The 12,715-nt window shown below is 38.8% G+C and overlaps 1 protein-coding gene across 5 annotated transcripts in view; it reads right to left on the reverse strand.

Annotated features, from left to right (window-relative positions):
• Positions 1–12,715, reverse strand: part of myo1b (myosin IB) — a 58,449-nt gene that overhangs the window by 22,514 nt on the left and 23,220 nt on the right. For all 5 annotated transcript variants that reach the window (XM_053234558.1, XM_053234556.1, XM_053234555.1 and 2 more), the window contains exons 4-7: positions 8,285–8,379; positions 5,319–5,423; positions 4,004–4,050; positions 2,186–2,249 (exon numbers count right to left, since the gene is read on the reverse strand). In XM_053234558.1, coding sequence (XP_053090533.1) covers positions 2,186–2,249; positions 4,004–4,050; positions 5,319–5,423; positions 8,285–8,379 — 311 coding nt within the window. The remainder of the gene's footprint in view (positions 1–2,185; positions 2,250–4,003; positions 4,051–5,318; positions 5,424–8,284; positions 8,380–12,715) is intronic.

The following is a 12,715-nucleotide window of genomic DNA, read 5'->3' on the forward strand; positions in this document are numbered from 1 at the left end:
GCTCACCAGTGCATTCCTTCTTTTTAAGAATGTACCAAATTGTTGATTTGGCCCTCCTAAAGTTTCTGCTATCTCTCTGATAGGTCTGTTTTGGTTTTTCAGCCTAATGATGGCCTCCTTCACTTGCATCAACACCTCTTTGGACGGCATATTGAGAGTTCCCATGAACAGCTACCAAATGCAAATTCAACACTTGGAATCAGCTCCAGACCTTTTATCTCCTTAATTTATCATGAAACTGCTTATCAGTCAATTGTCCCATTACTTTTGAGCCTGTGAAAATGGAGGAACTCTGTAAAAAATGGCTGTAATTCCTAAACAGTTAATGCAATATTTTTGTTAAACCCCTTGAATTAAAGCTGAAAATCTACGCTTCAGTCACATCTTGACTGCTTCATTTCAAATACACTGTGGTGGTGTACAGAGGCAAAATTACTGTCCCAATATTTATGGACCTGACTGTATGTATATATATGTATATATATATATATATATATATATATATATATATATATATATATATATATATACATACATATATATATATATATATATATATACATATATATATATATACATATATATATATATATACACACATATATATATATATATATATATATATATATATATATATATTCACCCAAGACATAAGGCCTCAAGACCTGCAATATATACCCCTTCATATCATCATTGTGTTATATTGTGCTGATTTGTGTTGTAAATTGTACTTGAAATTTATAATAACATCTCAATTTATGAGCAAATTTCATCAGCTGATGCTGTAAAAAAACAGCACACAAACCTCACCTATCTTTATCATACACTTCATTTGAATATATTTACACTTAGACTTTGGGGAAATGATTAATACCAAAGATCATCTTATATTTGTTGAGCTGGTTTAACTCATGCCAGTGAGGGCAAAACCTCATCAATAATGCAAGAGTATATTAAAAGCCCCTTCATAATCCAAAACTCATTATGAGCCTTTTTTCTACTTTCATTATACATGTGCTTAACACAAACTGGAGAGAGGCAAGAGTAAAGGAAAAGAGTGGATGAGGGTTACAAAAGTTTAGAAAATCTAACTCTGATGAAAGAGACTCTTGTCTGCACTTTCACCTTTTGTACATTCAGAAAAACAAACAAACAAACAAACAAAAACCCTACCAACAACACATTTACCATGTAACATTTGAGGCAATTCACCTTTAATGCAAATCCATCTAATCACGAAATATTGCTAACAACAAGACTGCTAATCTTAATTATTCTTAATGTTAATCAGTAATATACTACATTGGACCAAATATGTAGCGGAAACCCATTACCAAGCATTTTGTATTTTCAATGAGCGCCTGTTTCTGGGTGTGTTAATGGAGTCAAAACAATGGAAAACTGAAAGCAGACCTAATGAACCAGAAGGACAGAGATAAAGAGTAGAGATAGAACGTAGAGAAAAAACAAGAGAAAGTTTGTCTGTGCCCATGAACTTTCACTGGAAAAACACAAACACTGGTTTATTGATCTTATTCACTCTCTGCTCTCGCCTCACATGGACAGGGACATGCCACACAATCGACAACTCAACTCCAACACAATCCAGATTACAAAACATCTATTACATCAGGGCACTACTGATTTCACTAGTAATGTTTGTGGAATAAATCAAAACACAAGAGTGTGTTCAACATATGCAGCACCGTTTGGGCAAATGAGTTAAGGTGCAGACTTTAAATCTTCCCTTTCAGGCTCTCTCAATGGACAGTCACAGGGAATTTATAGTCCCTTAACACACAACAATGGAGCAAATGGTGACATGCAGAATTGCATAAAATAGGTTGTGTGGATACTGTATCCAAGGCAGATGATTTGGGAATGTGTGAGAGTCAGACAGAGTAAGATGTGCAGGAAAGGCTAATCTAAGCCCAAGCTCTTTCGAGCACACCCTGTATTTGTCTGTGTGTCCCAACCCACTAGCATAACTGCAGGAGGAGAACACACTTTAGGTGGTTTGCAGCAGGGCAGCGCTCCACTGCCGTTCTCTGCAGCCATCACCATGACCACACAACTGGATCTGAGAACCTTGTGGAAAAAAGCACAGCTTCTGTAATCGACAGTGAGCCTCAGTGAGGTACTGTTTAATGGGTCAACCCAGTATCGATCCTGTAATTATACTCACAGTTACTGATGACGCCTCCCAGTGGATCCCCTTTGAAGTCAAACTCGATGTCCATGTACTTGCCCTGTGGATAGAGGAAAAAAATATTTGCATAAAACAATAAGGAGCTACAAATAAAAAATTGAAATAAAGGGTGACACCTTTAAACTAGCTTCTATTTTAGCCCTACACAGTCGAAATAAGATATGAAGGAGCAGTGTGTCCCACCCCTGTCATGAGATTGCACCAAGGTCTTTAATACCGCTTAGTGGCAGGTTCAACATGAAGAACCACATGTATTAACTGTGGCTTTTAATGGCAGAATAAAGGAGAAAGCAGAGAAGGGGTCGTGACTGTGAATAGAGCTAAAAGCACAAGACTTCCACAAGAGAGCAGGTAAGAAAAATGATTTCTCCCCCCAGCTCGGTCTTTTAGTCAGGCTTATTCATAAAGTAGACTATAAATTTTTGCTGGAGTAATGAACTACCAGTGAGGAAAGTGTGAAGGTGAAAGAAACTGCTCTCTATCCTAACTTAAAACTGAAAAGTAACAGTAAGCCTCCTGTCTTTAAGTGTCTTTCACTCCCTCTTTTTTCCCCCAGCCAACAGCTCTTCAAAGCTACTGCCTCAATATCTGAAGCCAAATTCAATAAAACATTTTGCCAGCCATGGGAAGCAACTGATTGTTTTTTCCCCCCACTGTGCAGAAGATGACGACACATTATAGTATGAGAAAAAAGCATTTAAGGATCCGACAGCAGTAGCTAATGGGCTTGTGGAGTTCTTATGCAGAACATGTAGTGACTCTGGAGCTCTGGACTAATTGAAGAAGTCTGGAATCATGCAATGAGATCAAGAAGGAATCTGAAAACAGCCCGCAGCCCCCCACTCTCTTAAAAGCATTTAGTGAGCGTGAGAACACTCCTGCACAATTCCATGTCCCCTCAGATCTCCACGCTGGAATCTAATGTTTTTGTTCCCCCTCTGGATGGTCCTTCTAAATGCATTTACATGCCATGGCAATAATAACATTAACTGATACAACACAGATACAGCATTACTAATAATACATGACCATGGTTTACCTCTGTGAAATTTATTCTTATATGATTGTTTTTTATCTCACATTTATCAAGGACTACAACTAATATGTACATTTGAGATAGATTTCAGTGATATTGCTGAAATCTTCTCTCAGCAATCCCTCAGCCATAGCCCATTACATAATGCATATCCATTGGAAAGGACTGGAAAGGAAAAACACCTTTAAAGATACCAAGTCCTCTCAACAGGCAACATTCTCACTCACACACACACACACACACACACACACACACACAGAATACAGGCGCACACACGCATTGCTTTGCCTTGATGGTAATCTTTTTCAGTGCAAGCTGTTCTGTGCATTGCTCTATAACAAAGGAGCGTCTGCAGACACACCCAGCGAGTGCTGACGCATACTTTTATACATCTTGATGTAGTTTTCTGGAAAGTTACAACTAGTGTTTTATTAAAATCCTGCTTTGTGCAGCAATAGTAACTATGTGAAGAACAGCAGTGCTAAACATAATCAAATGTCAGTCAATAGGCAAAAGAATCCATAAAAAAAAGAAGGATAATATGTGTGAATAGCATTTTGGACTCCTGGATTCCTTACAAAATATATTAACAGCCACAAAAAACATTTAGAGGGGAAAAAAAGAGCTGTTTTGGCAGGTTTTGTTACTAGAATCAACAGTCTACATGCACTTAATCTTATGTAAATGAAAGACACTTAGTGGAGCAATCCAGCCACAGAGCACACTGCCAGAAAACAGACAGATAGACAGATACTCACGAATCGAGAGGAGTTGTCATTCCTCACAGTTTTGGCATTCCCAAAAGCTGCAAAGGAGAAACACATACCACGTTAGTGACAAAGTGTAGTAAATTTCCCTATTGGTAGCTATCTACCCAATGCTTGTATGATTAGGTTTTTTTTGTACATTTTAACTGTTTATGGTCCATATAGTGATTTTAGCCTGTAATTAAACTTCTTCTAACTTAATAAGCATGATTGATAGGCGCCAGTGTGTTAAAATTGGAAGTAATCTTTTTTGGACTTTGGAGTACACCGCTTCAGTTCTGGCTGCACAGAGCAAGTACAGGAGTGAGGCCATGGGGCAGGAAGTCTGCCGAGCCTCAGGAGTGGAAATCATTACAGCCAGCAGCTAAACTCTCACAGATGTGGAACTCGGCTGGGCACTTCATTGCTCATGGGCATTTCCTGTGCATGGCCCCACGTTAAAAACACACATTCCTGTCTGCGATCGGGCAGCAGAGAGCTTTGTGCTCCATTAACAGTCAAAGGCAGACAGCTGAAGGAGGGCAATACTAAGAAAAAGGAGGGCAAGTATGTCTTAGCACCCCTGTTTTCAAACATGTCAAGGGCTGGAGGCATGGTTGTGAAGTTTTGAACTTATTGCTTGGTTAGAGGTGAGATTCAGAGCCATTTGAACTAATACGATTTTAGTGGAAGATGCAACAGGCCAAAATTCTTGCGTTGTGAACTACATAACCTGCCTTGTGGCAACCTACTGAACACAAATGTTCAAATTTATATAAATAAATATCAAATTTATATAATATTCTATCAGTTGAAATTTCCTGAGGCTCTGATACCTGTTATTGGTGCTTGAGGTTGACAGATGCTTTTAGCACATGGTCATTTTTGAGTGGTCAGGCTAACAACAGTTAAAATAAAACCAGAAGGACAGTATACTTTATATTAATGTGTTATAATAATTTAACTGTAATTTGCAACTACTATGCTTGAGTATTGTGTGATATAATCTGTGGTATCTAAAAGCTACACAAATTCTAAATTATACTGAATGCCAAAGCTGAAAAGCCTAAACTAATAATTAAACATTATGTTACTTATATCATCACTTTTATTTTTGTACTATCATGCTATAGAATCTGTCCGTTAAAATTGTGGAATATAAGTACATAATAGCAGAAACCTTGGTCTTTTAAATTGGTTTTAGTTTTATATTCAGTTCAGTATGGAATCATAAAGAAAAAAATAAGATAAGATAAGATGCATTATAGATAAAGATGAAAATATAGATGAAGATGATGTGATGAAGGTAACAGAGCTTTACACATACCCTCTAGTACGGGATTGGATTGCAGCAGCTGCTCTTTCACCTTGTTCACCTCCTGGCCCTTCCCACACACCGCAGCCACATATGACATCACCAGCTTGCTGGCCTCTGGAACAAATAGTACAACAAGAGAGATCAGAGGTCACACTCTTCCATATGAGACAAGGCCGCACCCCAAAATCCCCCTTACATCATTTCGGTCAGCTCAGCTTTCCCACCCCGCCCTGATCTACTACAGACACACACCTCCTCCTCTCAGAAGAGGCATGTTAATCCCCTTTAGCTCATGTTTAATATTCAGGGCCAAATCCCAGACCCAGTGTTCAACAAAAGACTCTCATGTAATTAATCCAGGATGCAATGTAAATTATGCTGTTCTTGAGCTTATGACAGACTTTGGTAGATTGAACAAAGACCTGGTATGAGAATCTTCCTGGACATGAAGAGGGATGAAAACCATGTAAGATTTAGTGATTGTTAATGCTGATTGTTCCATGTGAATTGATATTTATTTTTACATGCAAGAATACATTAAAGAAGTTTATGTGGAGAAAATAGCTGAAACTCATTAGAAGATAAAAGAAATAGCTAAGAGTAAAAAGGAGACAACAGGACTTCAGAAGACTTAATATACGAAACAACGACATTCAAAGTAAATAGTATGGTAGACAAAATCATTTTCAGAGTTAATCAAGTCATATCATGTGGGGGGAAGCTAACAACACAATTCAAAGCAGATTAAACATACTTTTCTGTCATAAAAATAAAGGTTTATCCTAAATGACTTTTATATGTTTTACATGGCACATAGTGACAGACCTGATGCCTGTCCAGCAACAGCTCATGACCACAGACTTTGGTGGGGCAGGAAGACATTAATAATGACACAGCCTCAAACAGAACTAAGTAGATACTTGGCTATGCTATAGGCTACTATTTAGTGAATTTTAAGAGTAACCCTGTAATAGGCAGTTGAGAGAAAACAACAGATAATGCAATCTAGCAGCTTGTTTTAGCACTGTTAGACATACCTTTGTGTTTAATACAGCGAGGAACGTACAAAAGAACTACTATCATAATATCATAATATCAATATCAACTAATATCAGAGTTGCCAGGTTTCAGCAAAATTTCCAGACCAACTACATCTCAAGAACCACACAACAGACCTGAAACTATCCCAGAAAATTTGGGCATTGGAAAAGGGAGACACATTTTTTCTTCTTTTTCTTCAGCCTTTGTGTGAGATCCCCTTCATGGAAATGTATTTGATTTTATTCCGATTATTTGCTATAAAACAATATCATGGTGGCCATAGATTATTTTTAAACTAGCCCAAACTGGCAAACCTGTTATTAACAGTTTGTACGCTGCTCCTCCCCTGAGCACAGGCAGCATGATTTCTTGCCCCAATGGGCCTCTATAAGCACTTTTTGCTGTTCCTATTTGAGACAACTAGGTGCAATAATAACTCTATGGAGCTAAATGTGACAATGTGACATCCTGCCTCACAGTTGGACAACATCAAGAAAGGCAAGCAAATAAATTGAACATCAGCTTATATCTGTCAAATAGCATCTATTTTAAATTGCTGGTCACTCAAAGGAGATAATTATTATTTCAATGGAATTTAAAATGTACTGAGTTGTGAATAACAAACATGACATAACATAACACAAAATCCAGCTGATATACAGTATATGCCTTTATGGACAAGCCACCTGACCAAACTAGAAAACAAGAACTGTAATTTTAATTATCTGTGGAGCAGATTTTGATAATCAGTGAAGCGCACTTATAAATTAATTCTATGACCTATATACTCAAACACTTTCATCAGCCTTTAAACTACACAAATAATAAAGCGATTACAAAAATCCCAAATGATCACATTGATTGCTCACTGGACTACCTGCATTCTCCTACTAAACCAATTGAATTGTGATGAATGGAAAAAAGCAATTTAATGTAAGATCAACAAATATGCATGCTAATAAAGCATGACATTTCAAGCTCCCTTTATATGCAAAACAGTATGTCAAAATTTTTTAAAGATTGCTCGATTTTTGTTTGATTCCTGGTTATGCATCATATTGAACTAGGAATCTATCACCAGCCATGGGAAAAAGCACTGTAACTGTTGACATCATTCTCTGCAGCTCTCTAGCAAGCCCTTAGCGAAGCTCAGCTGAGCCAGCACTGGAGGAACAAGCTAACGTGGAGCATACTCACACTGAGAGAAGACCTCAGCATAACCTCATCCACTCTTTAAAGCCATGTGGACCTGGCAGACTGCACCATCACATGGCGCCTGAAATCATCTCACTGTGGTCCAACAAGCACACTACATTTGAAGATGGGCAGGAAGAGCCCATATTTCAGCAGAACTATCATTTGTTTGCAAAAACAAATGAACTGATGAAGTTTATGACTAGCGAATGATCAGGCATTGTAAACACAAACAGACATACAAGCCCTGGCCTTTAAGATAAGATAGAGCATAAGATGGCCACCATGTGTGAATATTAGATGTAGGCCAAAAGTGATACCCATAACAATGAATAACTCATAACTTTTTCTTTTCGATGCTAGACTACACCTGGCAAACATTTACGGTTCTTTATCTGACTCCAAGACTGCAGATGAGAAATTCATTACATCCAAAAAAGCTTAGAGAATATAAATATCTAATTCTTATGTGTCAAAGTAGGTTTACACAAAATCCAAGCATGCTTTGTAGAAGAAAGTTTGAGCCTTTAAAGCAAATCCTGTACTGTTATATATTCAATTGCTGCAACTTAGAACACCAGCACAGATTAAATTAAGTTTTAATATGATCTATTAAAAAAATGCGGTACAAATGTGTCACCTTCTGATCACATACTGTTCTGCTATGCAAAACGTTATGTCCTGGTAGAACAAAAAAAAATTACGCATATTCAATCTAACAGGGCTCACGTCAGCCTTACCGGTCTTTCCTGCACCACTTTCTCCAGTAATGAGGATGCACTGGTCCTTATCTTGATCCCGAAGAGACCGATATGCTTCATCTGCCAAAGCATAACTGGAAGACAAAATATAAAAATATGATACTTAGGGTTGACAAAACTATAGTCATAAATATGCATGGTTTAACTTGTGTTGGCACATAACTGTACTCTTAAATACATGCATTAATTGAATGCCTAATCAGCAGAAGGCTTCCCAACCTCATAGAAAAGCTTTCTTCATCTCCTTCACTTATGTGTGAGAGGAGAGAGGAAATGCATGGTTAGGAGTGCTTGTGCACACCATATGTCAGCTAAACAACAGCATACTGAAATCCTGAACAGAATTAGGTCGCATCTGCATAACAGTCAACAAATGTGTTCAATCAAGAGATGGCATTTTGCTTTACTGGTGGTTTTCTCTTGGCTGATAAAGTTCTCACACAATTACTCACACAAAAAAACCTTGATAATATACATAAACCTATGAAAATACCCACACAACAGTGAGTCACTTTCAACTTTGATGATTACGAACTTGTAAATGTATCATCACTTCTAATTCGCCATAGAATGTTGCATCTTCAGTTCTCAAATTTTGAACTCTCAGAAACTTCTGAAGTTACAGTTTGTAGAGGTGGAATAAACAGAAAAATGGATCATATTGTCCTGCACTGAGGAGGCTGTGCAACAATAAGATGATTGTGATTGATTTGCTTGCCTGTAAATGAACAAACAAAATGCCACCAGTAGAGAGGAGCTCTGAGGTAATGGAGAGAGCATACGGGTGATGACGTATGCTCTAACAATCACAATCAGACTCAAACAACCCACATTGTGTGTCGATCCCATTTTATTTCACTTCCATTACGCCACAACACTTTAATCTACTCAGCCAGGCAGCTAACTCGCTTAGTCTCCCAGTTTTCCCTCTGTCTGTACTTTTCTTCACTTTACAATCATTACCCAGGAATGTTCCAGAACCACCACTAATAATAGCTCTGATTGTGAGGGAAATGTTGCATGTAGTTTCCCCGTCTGTAAAACATTTAGAAACACATGAGACTCAAGTCTGCAGGGAATTCTGTGCTGCCTGTATACATGTTATATACACACTCAGCTCGAGAATTACTGCCATCCCACAAGATGACCATTTCCTGTAACATTTGACAAGGTTGAAGACACTTGTACAGGGATATTTTACAACGCTTTTTATATTCATGTTTGCGCATGTAGACTGTTCTCTGAACCCTAACTCAGACCAGTTAAGGGTTCAAAATCCACCAAAACATCACAACAACGACAACAAAAAAAACCAAGCCAAAAGCATCATTAAGCTTTACAGTTTTTACAGTGGGTGTGGGTGCTTGACTCTGCATGCAGTCCCAATTTTTTTGAATGAACATGGCAATGGCATGTCTGCCCAAAAAGCTTAATTCTGGTCTCATCTGACCACAACACGTGATTCCACCAGTTTTGATGACGTCTTGAAGTTCAGGCACTGCAGTTTGTAGGTTGCTTTCAGGAAGCGTTTCTTTTATATGAAACCCCTCCAATCAGATCTCCTGTACAATGCATGTCATAGTTTACTTTTAAATCTGACATCCCCAAGAATCAAATACAGTATGCAATTTTCAAAAAGTTGAATTTAAAAAAATCTCCCTTTAGCTAAAACAATGACTACTAATTCTTTCACAGAGCTGGCACATCACAATTGCAAAGCTTAAAATGTTAAAATTATATAACCACTTCAAAGTTTAGGTCCTTTCTATTATTTTACATACATAATGGCCCTGGTTCCTGCAGGGACATAGAAACATCCTGGAATCTCTGTAAACACAGACCTAATCAAAAACTATTCAAATGAATCAGTTATTCCTCATCATTAGTCATTATTCATAATCACTAGTATAGCATCATGCTGCTCAAAGCAAAAGCATGCTGAGATAATCCAAGTGATCCTAAATGCAAATGAATATCCACCCGTGCTCTGTAGAGAAAAAAGAAGCCAAAAACTGGAAATGGCATTAGAAATGGGTGGAAGCTTGGCACATGTGGAAATAGGCACAGTACAAGAGAAAGAGAGAGGGTGACAGAGGGACATTGAGCATTACATCATGAAAGAAATGTGCAGAGTCTAGAGAACAGATGTTTGTGCTTTGTGGGTAAATGTGGAAGCACAATATAAGCCATACAAAGAAGGACAATAGCAGAATTACCCCAACCTTCAATGGGGAAGCAGGACAGCTGGCAGGGGCAGAAGGGATCGTGACTCTAGTTATCATGATGAATATGAAAACAGCCTACATGGCGACGCATGCATACCGGGAGCTTTCAGTGGGGTGTCTAGTCACCAAACACACCACCAAACAAAGGGAGGGGACAGATATCAGATTTGTCACAGGATTTCTTACATAGTTCTGAGTTGCACAAGGAAAAAGAAATAAAAAAGGAAACACTCTGAATGAGTGTGCCTGAATTTTATATTTTTAAACAGTGTGCTACTGTGATTGATACCTAGCCTAGCAAGAGTGAATCAAAAGCAACATCTGAGAACATCAAAGCAGGCAGTTGGTATAGCCATACCCTGAGGCCTCCACATCTGACCAGAGGCTGAAAGAGGATTTTTGTGTGGAGGATGGGGAGGTGCCTGGCACACCCATCAGCACCAGCTTGCAGGAGAATGACCTGTAATTTTAGTTTCCTTGTGGCAGGGTTGAGGCCAAAAGCCACAACATGATTCAATGTTGAAAATAGCATGTCCTTCCACTGGTAGCCTTGAGAAGGTGGTGGGGAGGGAGCAGAATCACCCAAGATAAACTTTCAGATGGAGAATACAGTAATGAACCTTAGTGTCAATATTTCTTTTTTTTATGATCAGCTTTAAGAGATTCAGGAAAATGACCCCGTGATCTACAGTGTAATGACCCCGTGATTTACAGTGTAAACCCATATGAGGATGGGTTCTCTGTTGAGTCTGGTTCCTCTCAAGGTTTCTTCCTATCACCATCTCAGGGAGTTTTTCCTTGCCACCGTCGCCCTGCTTGCTCATCAGAGACGTCACACACATACACACACTTCACTTTACTTTTGTTTGTGTAAAGCTGCTTTGAGACAATGACCTTTGTAAAAAAGCACTATACAAATAAAAATGAATTGAATTGAATTGAATCTGAAACCAGAACTGGTTCCAAAAGGTCATACTTGTAATTATGAAAATTAAGCAAATTAAGGCAGGATAATACTGCATAGCCACGCAGTAGCGTAATGCTCCCAGCAGGGCCACCCTCAAAACTGTTCACCAAGGGTGACAAATAGTGATCCTAAAGACCTGTGGACCCTAAAGCCAGGTCTGGTGCCAGTAAGATGACTAGGCCCAGCCTGAAACTGCAACATGGAGTCAAATTTTTGGCCCACTACCTGCAAAATGAAGAGTGGGGATCAGGTGCAATGCCAGTATCAGTCATGTCCCATTGGACAGAAAATCAAGGGAACACCCAGTACCCACTGGAGACTTGTATTTGGCTTTAGAACACCTGGGGATCCCCTAGGAGGAGCTAGAATCGGTGACCAGAGATAGAGAAGTCCTGTCCTTCTTAGCTTATTGTCATTTCAAGCCCCACTAGGATAAGCAGAAGGAAAATGAATGGATGATGGATGGATGGATGGATGCTGCACACATTTGAACAACTTCAGAACTGTGCGAAACATTTCCAACCACATCCATAACTTGCTCCTATCACTCTATCCCATGGCCAGGGAACCTATATTTAGAAGCTTAATATGTACAAAAAACTAGATTTAATGTAAGGGAAGGAACAAATAGATCCTTCCTCTACATTCTTGCCTTTGTTTCCTTCCCTCTATTGTAATAACAGAACACATCACCATCAGCTGGGCATGGCTCTAAGGGTCTATGAAACCTGACAGAGACTCACCAACAGAGCTTCCAGTTTCCCATCACTACAGGATGTGGAACCAAGTAGAAGACCCAACAATATGGACTTCCTCCAGCCTTAGATTCTGGGCTTTACTGTAAAATTTGAGTCAGTATACTGTACGGTATGTGTTTGCAGGACTGGTCACATGCAAAGGCATTGTTATTATGAAAAAAAAAAAAAAAAAACAACTTTGATTTAAGCAGTGCCAGAATATACCATTGTATGGAAACCTGCAATGTGTTTGAGTGTTTGGTGATGAAGTAATGGCACAAGACTTGGACAGAGTAGAACTGTGAGACACAGTAAGCTTTTGCCCAGACTTCTGTACTCTGCAGGATTTCCGTATCTTGTGTTGAACGAGTTGCAGGGGAAATGGAGGTGTTCCTTCTGAGATAAACAGGCGGCATTGGGAACACGGTCTCTCACAGCAGACAATGGTCTGCAAATGCCTTATAAGACCAAAAGGTTCAAA

This window comes from Pangasianodon hypophthalmus, chromosome 5 (assembly GCF_027358585.1).
Source record: "Pangasianodon hypophthalmus isolate fPanHyp1 chromosome 5, fPanHyp1.pri, whole genome shotgun sequence".
NCBI classification, from domain to species: domain Eukaryota; kingdom Metazoa; phylum Chordata; class Actinopteri; order Siluriformes; family Pangasiidae; genus Pangasianodon; species Pangasianodon hypophthalmus.